Raw genomic sequence first — 12,848 nt, 5'->3', positions numbered from 1 at the left:
CATTCCTCCTCCTCTTTCTTCTTCCTCCTCATTCCTCCTCCTCTTCCTCATTCCTCCTCCTCATTCATCCTCCTCATTCCTCCTCCTCATTCATCCTCCTCATTCCTCCTCTTCTTTCCTCTTCCTCCTCATTCCTCCTCCTCTTCCTCATTCCTCATCCTCATTCCTCCTCCTCTTTCCTCCTCCTTCCTCCTCCTCCTCCTCATTCCTCTTCCTCTTTCTTTCTCTTCTTCCTCTTCCTCCCCCTCCTCTTTCTTCAAGTAATATAATTTATTCTTCACATTTACTCACTCGTTCTAGTCATTTTATTCCTCAACTTTACTCAGTTCGTGGGACTCATACACTCGCGGTAAGACATTACCACTAACAAATGTGACAGTTCAAAACAGTTTATTACAGTGATACTATATCATTCTATGTACACTCTTTCCTTCTCTTCCTCTTTCCTGCTGCTGCGCGCGCGTCCGGAATGCGGTCGCGTAGCGACCGTGGCAATGTTTCCACGTTTTAGTCATGTTTCGTCACATGTAAAGGAAGTCCATATCATATGAGCTAAATAAGTCTTTGGATTATGTTCCTTGTACTCTTCCAATCGCTTTATCACATATAGATGTCGAGGTTTTGTGTAAAACGTGCTTGTATATAGGTACTTGCTATGTTGCCTCTCTTTTACCGCTTTTATTTTGTGTTTAAACGGAGCATCCAGGAACGGTTTGATTGTATTTATCTTCTCTTCGACTTCTATTTAGGGATGAATTGGGCTTAGGGTGAGAGTTAGGGGTGTGGACGTGTGAGTGACCGCAATAACCCAGGTTCGAATCCTGATCACGACAATTTTTTCCTTTTATTCTAAAATGGACGTTTTTTGAATATTCATTTTATCTTGAAATCATTTTCCCTAGGGGAGGATTAAACACCATCTTAGGTTTCATTATTTTTATTGTTTTACACCATCTTAGATGACCTTTATTTTTTCAAATTATGAAAAAAAAAAAAAAACACGCTCCTATAACCTACGCAATTTAACCCTAAACCAGGATTTATTCAACGCTTTTAATTTGTGTTTCCTTCCTACATCTCTCATACATTTCCTTCTAATTTTTTAAGTGTGGATACTCTATTGTCCTAGAACCGGTATGGGTAGTTGCGTGATACTGTGTATCATTCATAAGAAACACTCGTATTTCGTCTATCCATTTTGGTTTCTAGAGTGCTTTTATTATTTTTAAATTGTCCTGCCAAAACACTTCTCTCTCCCCTGATTTCTTCTTCCTTTATTACACACCATTCGCATTGACCGCAATCACAGGAGAAATCGTAAAAGTCAGACATCATAATACTGACCAAGAGTTTATAGCGACAAGGTCTACCAGAACACTTTGACAGCTTGTCAATCCCTGTGTCTTACGATCGTACATCTCTTACAGATTGAGCAGTGCGTTATAATGCTCGTAAGATTCCTCCTCCTCCTGACTTTGTCATGTCACTAATTTGGTGCGATAACCGTTTTTTGGCGTCGTCTAAAGAACTCTTTTTTAACACACTTGGGCAAAGACATGAAAGAAAGCCCTCAATGGGCAGGAGCCATATTAGATGAATTATAAGCCATAGTCAAAGAAAAAAACCGCTACACATGATCTCGGCGTCATGCGCAAACAAGTTACCCCCTACATCAAGGAAATTGAAACCTACGACCAAGAAGTGGGAGAAAAAATACATTCCATCGGTTATACTGTCAACTGATGCCTTCATTTTTGGTCTATGTCACTCATTTTCAAGTTCTTCGCTCTAAAGTCCTTGTATGACAACGTGTTGAGTGAGAAGTAACCGTCATTTGTGAAATATGCAAAAATCTTGCGTGTCTATTCTTGTTTACCAAACTTGCGTTTTAAACGACACTCATTTTTTAAACGCAATACAAACAAGTGTACCTGTTCAATCTAGGGTCTTTGAGACAGCAGTTGGCTTTCTCCTCCACTTTTAGACAAAGAAATGACCTCTACTAAAGACTTGTTTCTAGCTCATTTGAACGGATAAATTGAACAGAACCCCCAATGGGCCGGGCGATCCAAGACGAATTATTTGCCATTGTAAAAAAAAAAGCTATCTCAAAAGATCTTTGTGAAATACGCAGACAAGTGACTAAATACATTGACGAAATTGAAACCTATGATTCAAACGTGGGAGAACATTCAACTTTCCATCAGTTATACAGAGACATGATGGCGGCTTTTCTAGCTTATGTCGCCTATTTACAAATCAGATATCGTGCTGTGTGAACAAATATATCATATGCAAAAAACCAAATGTTGTACTTAATTCCTCCGCCATCTTTGATTCCTTTGTTACCTTTTGTACCGTTAATTTTTAAAAACTAAAACCCTACTCACGAACCTATGCGAAATTTAACCCTAACCCCTCCTATGCCCACAGTGATTTATTCCTAACCCTAAAAACCCCTCGTACACCTACACTGATTTAACTCTAACCCTAAAAACCCCTCGTACACCTACACTGATTTAACCCTAACCCTAAAAACCCTTCGTACACCTACACTGATTTATCCCTAACCCTAAAAACCCCTCCCACACCTACGCGGATTTAACCTTAACCCTAAAAATTACCCTCGCGTACCTACACGGTATGAATAACTAATTAGATCTTACTCGGCCGAGCAACTCGGACCCAGACCTCTCGGGTATTTTCATACAGGCGTGCTATACTACTAAAAATTATACAAACATGTGTTTGTTCATATATATTAGTTTTCTTATATCTGTTGTCTATAAAAACTTGTTCAGATATTAAAGACAAAATTATTTTTTGAGTAACGCAAAAAGTACTTTGCAACTGGTTGATGTTCGTATACACGCCAAGCACCATATCAATCTATAATAAACTTGACGATTTGTGGTATTGATCATTTAAGAGTATCAAAAATTAGTATTACCATGTCATGAACACATATGGGAGTTACGTCATTTCAATTTTGTGCGAAAAAGGTTGAGTTTCAGTCACTAATAAGAGCCCAGTCAACTGAACTCTTTCAGTCTCGGGATGTATCAATCTCCTGCACACCGGCTGAGGTTTAAATCTCTCGAGGTAAACGAAGAACAAGTTTCGACGATCATGTAAGAAAAATCGGAAAGTTTCCATCCTCAACACCGAACTTAATAGGGGAACAAAGGCAGGAGGTAGAAGATTAGGGGTCTCACGCAAACAGTTGGATGTATGGATAATGTGAAAAAGTAACAAACACTTCAATACACAACGTGATATTTTAAACTGTTTCTAACTCTAAGACCTCATGGCTTGAGCGATGTAACTCTTTGTTAACTGTTTATCACTGCCAAATATTTAATTATTCAACTTAAGAAGCCCCCAAGAATTTGGCTTGAAAATCTTAAAAGAAGGATCAATAATAATTATTACTAAAACACATTAGGGAATGTGTTAATGATTACGCCAACACCTCGACAACAAATGATCAAGGACCTGCGACCCGAGACCCACAACTCGCAAATATTAGATTTACCCCAGAATAGACGTCTGTAAGTAATAGATTTTCCCAATAATCAATATTTTGGATGCTTTTTAGGGATAACACTATCGGAAGAGTCAAACCAGTAAAGCTCACTGAAGTGACTGAATGGCATTGAGCAACCGTTCAAAATAGTTCGATTTGGACGATCAGATCTATTGAATATAAACATCTATTCAATTACGAAGAAAGGCTTTTAGTCAAAATAAACACCTACTTGAAACTCAAAGCCCTTCCGAGGAAAACGATCAGACATAACGGGAGAAAAATACTTCTAAAGATAAAATTACATCTTTGTCTTATGGTATGAAAGATTCTTGGACCTCAGAGGCCAATTAGAATGTTCATCTCAGCTCTTTTGACATGAATTTAAAAACAGGGCCAAGTTTCAGAGTTTACTCCTTACTAACAAAAAGAAAGAATAGACTGGCTGTGTAGTTCAGCGCTGATAACTTAAGCTTATTAATCCGGAGATAAAGTCAAGTTTGTCAGCTGAATTGTATTTTCTATCAGTTGGCCGAAATAACTGGAGGGAAAAAGGGAAAAAGGAAGAGTCAAATGTCTGGTCTTCCGAACTTTCTTTTTTGGCGGCTTTTCGAAAGACAAAACGATCAGTTTCACGGTTATACTGACTGTAAAGTCAAGTTCAGCAGGCCACGAGAATGCAAATCAGAATCCTTTCAACATCGCCTTACAGGTTTTCTCTTATTTTCACCGACACTAATTCGTTTACTAGAAACAATTGATAGTCATTTTAGACGTACGGAAACATAAGAGTGTTTTTTCCAAAAGAACTTCGTAATTTTCTTTCATATGCTTATTGTCAAAACGCACACAGGAAGCTTTCTGGAACAGCCGAAAGATATCAAAGAACTTATCTCTAAATCTAAGTTTCTTTCATATAAAGGCTGTGAAATGTTGTTTACTGAATTCACTAAATCAGAAAGCTAGTTTAGCTCGTTAATTTCCATGCAATTATTAATTAATTGTTAGACCGTCTGTCACCCGACCACAGCACACGTAAATTCTCGCAAGGGAATCATGTTATCAAAAATCAACATAGACACTTTTTATGTTCTTGTTGGCTCGTGAAATTGGAAACTGTTCCTATAGTTGATTAACCCTTGGGAAAAAAGAAAGTTCTTGGAACTTGCTTGGAAAACAACCAGCAACGGATATCAGTTTTGCATTTGTTGACATTTACCGCCGCTGATAAAATATTGCGTTTTCACCGCTTGTTGTGTATTTATCATCTGCGTTGAGATCTTGGTTTCTCAAGAATGCACAGGTCTATGGAAAAAGCCCTTCTATGCCTGCTGTTTTACTTTAATTTTGTAGGTAAGTTAGTAACTTTAATTTTTTGAAAGCCTTTGCGATGTTCCCTTCCAGTGAAATGAGACACATTTACATACGGTTTAGCTTAACTGTTTGAAAGATCTGTAACCCAAATATATCGATATTTTAGCGAAAGAATTTTTGCAAAATGTAATTTTCGTGTCTTCATATTCGAATTTAAAGTTCGTGGTTGTTTTAGGGGTAAAAACTGAAAAGCGAGAAGTAATCGAACCCTAACTTACCTGCCTTACAGAACAAAAAAAAAACTGCAATCATACCTATTTATATGTGGTGACAAAATTTACTGGTGTTTAATTTTACTATGTAGATGAAAGCCATTCAGATTTTTGTCCGGCGGGAATTTGACAAGGTGAAAAAAAAAAAAAACTGTTACATTAAGTTAGCACTTGATTGTTGGGTGATCTAGCTTTATTTAAAAAATATTGCAGTGTTAATTTTTTATAACTTGCGACTGGTATTCCTATATAATCCTGAATTTACAGATTGTTGAGAAAATACTTATTCTTTCCTTGACAGATGGGAGCAAACAACATTACGACGACTTGGAAAGACTCCAAAACCATTTATTCGCAAACTACAGTACAAACATCATTCCACAGAAAGAGAAGACAACTGCTGTAAAAGTAAAGTTTGATATAGCTCTCAATCAAATCATTGACTTGGTAAGTTTTGCAGTGTCCTTCAATTACGAAACCTAATCTGCAAAACCCGTATGGCTTAGTGCATGTCTCTTAACATGTTAACTGAGGTTTCGGGGGTGCTAAAATAAGGTTTCAATTGCAAAGACAGAACAACTGACATTGGTCGCGTACATTTATCTCAGAAGAAATATACCATTAGTTTCATGTTTGTAGCCTGATAGCTTTTAATCAAATTACACGAATTGCGGAAATATCGAGCATAGTTTCTTCTCGCACAAATTGGGACGAAAAACTCTTCAGTTTTAAACAATGCTCTCGGAAGATGAGAGGTCATAATTTCACAGTTTCAAAATAATGCAACACGACAAAGACAAAAAGAAAACAAAAGAGAATATTGCTCGTGCCTCATTTACTGTTTCCCAGCCAGTTTTATGACTGTGGTGTAAGCACACATTAATAATACATGGTTATCATACGTCCTGTGGCGGTTGGGAAAATAGCCTAAAGATAATTACTCATATCAGACCCGCTGGGCCGTGGGACTTCCAATCTTGGATTTCAAAGTTTGCGCTGGCGAACTTTGGCGTATTCCTGATGCTCAGCTTGGCGGCCCTAAAAATGAATGTATTTTGCTTTATAAATTTCTCAATAACCATCGATTGCATGTGGAGCATTTTTGAAGGGCTATATATGTTTTCATGGAAAATTTATATATTTACCGAGTTAAGGCTAAGTGGGTCATCCATCTCTGTCGGATGTTCGGTTACTAAACAAGAAAGGATGGCACATTGGATAATGCACTGAATAGAACCGTCAGTAGAGATAAAAGTAAAAATTCAAAACTGAAGGAACACAACACTCTCTCCTTTTCCTTTTGTTTTTTTGTGTAGCACAGTACTTAGACTGTCTTGTCGTTTTATGGATGTAATGAACATTTATAGTGCGATATTTTAGCTTCATATGTTACAAATGGTTCAAATCGTTTATTTGAAATTTTTTTAGATACCCCTGTGCGACACGGATGTGATCGATATCGAATGGAAGTGTAAAGGCAAATGGGACATTCAAAAATGAATTGGGCTTGTTAAGACAAACTATTCTTTTTAAAGTATGGTGAGAGAAAAAAATTACAAATAATTAAAAACAACCCTATATTTCAAGGGATGCATCAAGTGCCTGATACGTCATATTTCTTACTCGTGTGAAAATATATTATCTTTTCACTTGTCGTAGATTCCAATTTATCCATCCCAACCCCCGCAACTGGATTTTAGTTGAAAACTTAATTGGACAGGCTGGAGTGGGGCATTTGTACGAAGAAATTTGTCGAAAAGGGTAAAACTCCAAGTAATGTTTTAAAGGACAAATTCGCACTCATTTCAAATATTTTACAGTAACAAAGTCCAATATCCTCACGAAAAAGTTTCTCTTGAAGGAAAGGAGGAAAGTGAACGGAGTGTTTGTGAAGAACTCAATCTGCTTTTTGAGACCATTCTCCTTTAGAGTTCATCTGGATGCTAATTAATTTTTTTCATAAGGTGAATACAATGCCTCTGCAAAAAAATACAGATTCGACAGCTCTTAAGGTTATCAAAGTCAGTGTACAACATATTTACAATGCTTTAACTAACTGACTCTTAAGTTTTTCGGATGTGACGTTGAGTACTTTACAATCGAGAAATCTAAGAATCACTATATTCTATACAAGGCCAAGAGATTAGGAAAATATAAAAATGTTTGAACCAAACATTTTCGGCTGTTTGCCATCATCAGGGTTGAAAATAATAACCGTCTACACATACATATATATCTTATGTAATTCCCGATGGGAAAATTTTGGAGACATAAGAATCTTGTGTAATTCCCGAATCTCCAAACTTTTCCCATCGGGGAAGACGGTTATTATTTTTAACCCTGATGATGGCAAACAGCCGAAAACGTTTGGTTCAAACACTTTAATTTTTTCCTAATCTTTTAGCCTTGTATAGAATATACTTTACTAAGCGAACATTATGGACACCTAAGAATCACTGTTTTCAATCATTTCCATTGGACTTAAACTAAAAAATTTAAACGCGATTGACTAGACACGGTAACAACACTTTCAAACGTTATAACTAACAGCGTGCAAGCGAAATATTTATTTCTGGCGTCCATTGCCCTGACAATAATTTTTTGAAAGGGAAGTTTTTTTTTTTAATGCCAATCAAGTTCCAATGCGTCAAAGCTGAGCTATTTCAGGGGTATAATTCACAGATTAAAGCTATCAGATGTGGGTCAAATGTTGCCATCAGGTTTAAAGTATTCTCCCCCAAAACTTGAGTGCTCTAGCCCCGGGCTCTATCATTACGTTTGACCTCCAAGATAAGGGAAACTTCATATCAGTTCTAGCGTAACCAACGCCTGAAGCCTAAGAGCTTTCACCAGCTTTGATTCATTTGCAGTTTCTTATTTTTTCGCAATTTCTTATTTTCAATGATGCTCTCGTGATTCCCGGATGCCCGAGGACACCTTGGCCCTGTGTTCGCATTTTGTACATTAATAAGCCTCGCTTTGACGGAGAATTTTGCCGTATTTAAACACAAATGTCCCAGCTGCCTAAAAGTGTATCACAGGAAGAAAATATTAGGTGTTATTTGTTAAAACTTTGAACTCTTCATTGAGGAGGTAAATACTTTTTCTTCCCTTCTGCTGCTGATGATTTTCTTTTCTGTTCTGGTATTTCACAGGATGAAAGATTACAAACCATGACTACCATTGTGTGGGTGAGACTGGTAAGACTACACTTATAAAACCAAAATACGATTCGTCTTGAAAACAATGATATTTGAACAAATGTTTTACCCAGCTTACTTACACCGTTAGCAATGGGTCGTTATTTTGAGTCAAGACAGCTGCAACACTAATTTATCCTTGTTTTTTTTTTCCGGACAAGCCGGTTAGTTTCATTTATTGTGTGAACTATGTAAGCTAGATGTATGTTCCTCTTGAGATTGTTTGAAAAGTTGGAAACGAGCCACTGACTTAAAACGTGTGAAATCATCTGTACCAAATTTCCTTTTTCTCTTATCTTCTCTTCAGTATTGGAGCGACTTCAGATTAAAGTGGAACAGCTCTGCGTATGGAGGAATTAAGTCTTTTGTCACTTCTTCAAAGAAAGTTTGGCTTCCAGATATTACCCTGTACAACAAGTGAGTATTGATAGTTTGTTTCGTACTTTAAAGAATGATCGTTCTACTCTGCGGAAGTGTTGTATCCTAATGGATGACCAGAATAACATCCATAATTTGTTTTAAGTTAATGTTTCTCTGAAAATTTTAAGAACAAGCGTGGAGCAACTTCTCATTGAGATTTATCAAATTCACTCACTAAATTTTTTTTTTTTTTGGAAGTTAAAAATGAAGGCTAAAGAGGCAAAAGATTGCGGAAACGAACTATTTTTGGAAATAAATAATAGTAATGATAATAAGTAGTGTTCATTACTGCGAGGATCGCTTTCATATACATTTCTTAATCATACCGCAATGCACACACAGATGACTTTCACATATTTTAAGTCTTCGAACTATCTTTGTTTCATTTCTGTGTATAGCGCAAACGACAATTACGACAAAGAAAAAGAGGAGTATTATGGCCTTACAATAAGTTCCAAAGGCAACATAGGCTGGTTCTACCCAACAATATTTAAAAGTTCCTGTACTATTGACGTCACTTATTTTCCTTTTGATGATCAGGTAAGAAGGTATGGTGACTGAACAATATGGTATGGTTAATTGAACAATATGCCTAACTGTATTGAGGTATCAATGGTTTATCCAGCATATTCACAATATGAAGATGCTAGAGACTAAGTGGAAACCCGTTTTGAATTGTAATTTGCTAGGTACATAGGTGTGTAACAGAAAAACAACTGTAAAAAGTAGTGTAAGAATTGTAGTCTAAGGAAGTGTTGTATAGTAAGTAGTAGCTTTGTTCTCATTGAGCAGTCATAACCTAAATGCTAAATGGTGCCGAGAAAAAAAACAAATTGTGAGTTGGTATATTCATGTCATGGGCACATGGGCGAACACTAGACCTTTCGATCCACAAACTTTAACAACGATATCTTTCAAACTTTTGTTTAGAAATGTATCCTCAAGTTTGGCTCTTGGTCATACCATGGCCTGGGTCTGGACATATTCCACAGTGGACCAGGTGACACCGAGGCATTTACAGATAACGGTGAATGGGTTCTAGTCGGTATGCCTGTAACCAAGTTCATCACTAAATATCGGTGTTGTCCAGAGCCCTATCCATTCATCACGTACAACGTTGTAATTCGCCGTCGAACTATGTATTACATCCTGAACTTCTTAACGCCTTGTGTTCTTATGTCGGCTTTGACAATCTTGGGTTTTTTCCTTCCAGTGGAGTCGGGCGAGAGAATGAATGTGGGTGTGACGGTGCTACTGTCGCTAACTGTGATACTTCTTTTGTTAGCCGAGGAGCTTCCAGCCACATCCGAGGTAGTTCCTCTCATTTCACGTTACTACACTATTACAATGATAAACGTTTTCATCTCGATTGTTTTCACTTGTGTTGTCCTTACGTTCCACCACCACGCACCGACCCCTCTGCCGGCTTGGGTCCGACTCTTTATTTGTCAGTGGTGCGCAAACACACTACGGGTGAAGAGAAATAGCAATACAAACGAATCGTGCCTCTCGGCAAGAAGGTTCTTTAAAAATCGCAGCATGAGGAGACACTCACTCGGAGAGAGGCTTTACAGCGAGGAAAACGCAGAGAATTCTACGACAAATCCATTTAATAACGCAAATCAAACACAGCCACCCGGCTCAGCATCGACTGCATCAATTCAACTGAAGAAGCTCGATGATAGAAATCCTAATTTGCGGAGGCGATCAAATCAAGTTTCAAAAAAGTCCGAAGCTTTGGACGTTCTTGTACAAAGGACTAAGAAAGACGACGAGAAAGAAAGGCATGTCGAAGAATGGCACTTTGCTGCCAAGGTGCTTAATCGATTGTTCATGTGGATTGTTCTGTTCTTAGTTGTATTCAATTGTCTTAGTGTTTTATTTTCGGCTCCGAGTGAGAACCTCAGCTAAATCCAATTAAAACTTATGTTTGTTATTAACGGAAAGTTCGCGTTTGTTAAGGCCAAACTGAACCTGGTCGATAGGAAGACGCTCTGGTATTAACGGAGCATATGAACACCTCCATCCCTGCTCCGCCGAGTTCAATTGCTTCAGTCCATGCGCACCCAGCGGCTCGTCAGGATAATTAAATTAAAGAACTTACTGCCCCAATGAAGAAAGAAACAAATTGCCCGAAAATGTTAAGGAATGATAATTCCTTGGATAAGTTAATAAAATATCTAAATAAGATTAAGTGAAAAGATACTGAGAATCGATCGATAATTCTGCGACACTGACAAGTAAATAAATACTTGAAAAGAAAAACTATGCCCTGTAAGAAAATAGCAACATAATTACAAGGGATGAGTCGTTCAAAACATGCTGCAAGGACTTAAAATGCATGAAGTCACTCTTAATGCCAGTTTTCCGTCCTTCCGTTGTTCTGGTTGTACGAGCTGATGACCAATAGGCTACTGATCAGCACCACTCCCTTAGACCCTGTGGAAACATAGACTATTTTCCATAGGGCAGTCCTTCCGATACGTTGCGTTGCAGGACAAACCAAATGTAATAAATATGGAATAAAAAAAGTAAGGCTGTAATAATATGGGTAATATGAAGTAATTAAATAACAATTTATGGTTATTCTGAACTTCAATAAAGATAAGTAAACGGAGACGTGGTTGAACACTCATGTTCCAATGTTTAACGAACGAACCTTTCTTGTTCGGTATTTAAAGTTATACAAGAAATATCAGTATGTACTATGTTCATTAATGGATTCAAGTTATAGAAAAATACCTTTAACTGTGTTATGAGACTACTCAACCCGTAATTAGCGTGGTAGGACTAATAAGGCTTAACTGTGGTCCACATTTTCTGTTCCTAGCAACAGCGAAGACCTCTCTATACACGGTCAAGAAAAACGCTCCACAATATTTTCGTTGGAACCTCTTTCATCATAAGATAATTTGGATATATCAACTGAGTTGAAGACGTAAATTGGCGACCGTAAAGAATTTCTAAAGCAGACGTTTCGAGTGTCAGCCCTTCGTCAGAGCGAACAAAAACTTACCCACTCCATTCATTTCTAGTTCATCATGGATAATTGAGACCATCATACTGAAATTTCTAATTTGGCAGCCACAGCACGCAATGAACCCAATTTTCCATAGGAACAAGCATTTGTTTAACAAAAAGGATGTCACAAATTAATAAAGCGAGAAAGCGATCTGTTTTGACATTGTATAATCCTTTTAAATACATCTCAATTTATTCTATCTGGAAAACATTTAAGAATCAATAGCAGAGTCGAAAGATTTTTCGGTCATTACAGATGTCTTCGTTATAACTTCACAGAAAACCATTTTATCGTCACAATGGTCTTCAAGACCCCACTAGTTAAACACAATGAAAAATAAATGAAAAAAAAAAAAAAAAAATAGGGAAATAGCTAACCCAACAAAGGAGACCCTCTACAAACTGTCAGATCCCTTTCACACTACTTTCACCCTTCTTGCCTGAAACTACAGTTTTAAGGGTTTCTAACGTGGTGAGAGTAATCTCTTTTGTTTGGAAGCTATGAGAGGCTGCCAGTGATAGTATGAACATTTTTTTATTTCGAAGTTTTCCGATCGTGCTCAACGCTGCGTTCCCTGAGGGACCAGGCTAAAAATGCCTTGGTGTAACTAGTACTACAAGAAATATTCATTTTACGAAACGCTTCTTTTAACAATAAATTCAGCGGCCTGACAACTGTAGGTCATATGAAATCTACAGGGCTGTGACCTCATGACCGGTTTCTTTGGGACCGAAGTTTTCAATTTTAGCGTCAGTTTCTTTTTTTAATTGTTTTGTGTATTGCTCTGCATGTTACTCAGCGCGTGGTTTGTTGTCACCTGTAATAAAAGCACTATAATAGTGGTTTTGCAACATTCATCAATAAAAAAGATCAGAAAGATTCCATCAAACAGGACACTTTTATAACACCAAGTTATACGACCATGAGCTTTGTTTACGTATTGGTGTTAGGGTTCCATGACCCTCACGAAGAAAATGATAAGAGAAGGTCTCCAGAAATATAATTCAAAGTTCTGCAATAAATTTAATTCTAGAAGCTGCAACACTGAAACAATACAAGTCTTTCCTGGAGTTCTTATTGGAAACGTAATTGCA

At 37.4% G+C, this 12,848-nt stretch overlaps 1 protein-coding gene across 5 annotated transcripts; it reads left to right on the top strand.

Annotated features, from left to right (window-relative positions):
• The first annotated feature begins 4,460 nt into the window (after window positions 1-4,460).
• Window positions 4,461-11,349, top strand: LOC111321660 (neuronal acetylcholine receptor subunit alpha-7). 5 transcript variants are annotated; one of them, XM_022924621.2, is made up of 7 exons: window positions 5,042-5,246; window positions 5,414-5,559; window positions 6,541-6,651; window positions 8,268-8,312; window positions 8,620-8,729; window positions 9,131-9,272; window positions 9,663-11,349. In XM_022924621.2, the coding sequence occupies exons 3-7, from the start codon at window positions 6,649-6,651 to the stop codon at window positions 10,641-10,643; spliced, it is 1,281 nt and encodes a 426-aa protein (XP_022780356.1). In that variant the 5' UTR covers window positions 5,042-5,246; window positions 5,414-5,559; window positions 6,541-6,648; the 3' UTR covers window positions 10,644-11,349. The 5 variants fall into 5 exon arrangements, with proteins under 5 accessions (XP_022780341.1, XP_022780356.1, XP_022780364.1 ...); XM_022924629.2 differs by having other exon boundaries at window positions 5,060-5,246; window positions 6,541-6,646; XM_022924606.2 differs by lacking the exons at window positions 5,042-5,246; window positions 6,541-6,651 and adding an exon at window positions 4,461-4,879.
• Window positions 11,350-12,848: the final 1,499 nt, after the last annotated feature.

The sequence above is a fragment of the Stylophora pistillata genome, chromosome 4, assembly GCF_964205215.1.
Source record: "Stylophora pistillata chromosome 4, jaStyPist1.2, whole genome shotgun sequence".
In the NCBI taxonomy this organism is placed as follows: domain Eukaryota; kingdom Metazoa; phylum Cnidaria; class Anthozoa; order Scleractinia; family Pocilloporidae; genus Stylophora; species Stylophora pistillata.
Note: the sequence above shows the minus strand (reverse complement) of the source record. Positions and strands in the feature narration are given on the sequence as shown.

What these genes read in the sequence shown, in the direction of transcription:
- LOC111321660 (XM_022924606.2), top strand. Translation starts at nt 4,822, where the DNA reads ATGCACAGGTCTATGGAAAAAGCCCTTCTATGCCTGCTGTTTTACTTT. An exon ending in TCAATCAAATCATTGACTTG is followed by an intron (nt 5,560 to 8,267) that starts GTAAGTTTTGCA and finishes GGTATTTCACAG; the next exon opens with GATGAAAGATTACAAACCAT. An exon ending in GATATTACCCTGTACAACAA is followed by an intron (nt 8,730 to 9,130) that starts GTGAGTATTGAT and finishes TTCTGTGTATAG; the next exon opens with CGCAAACGACAATTACGACA.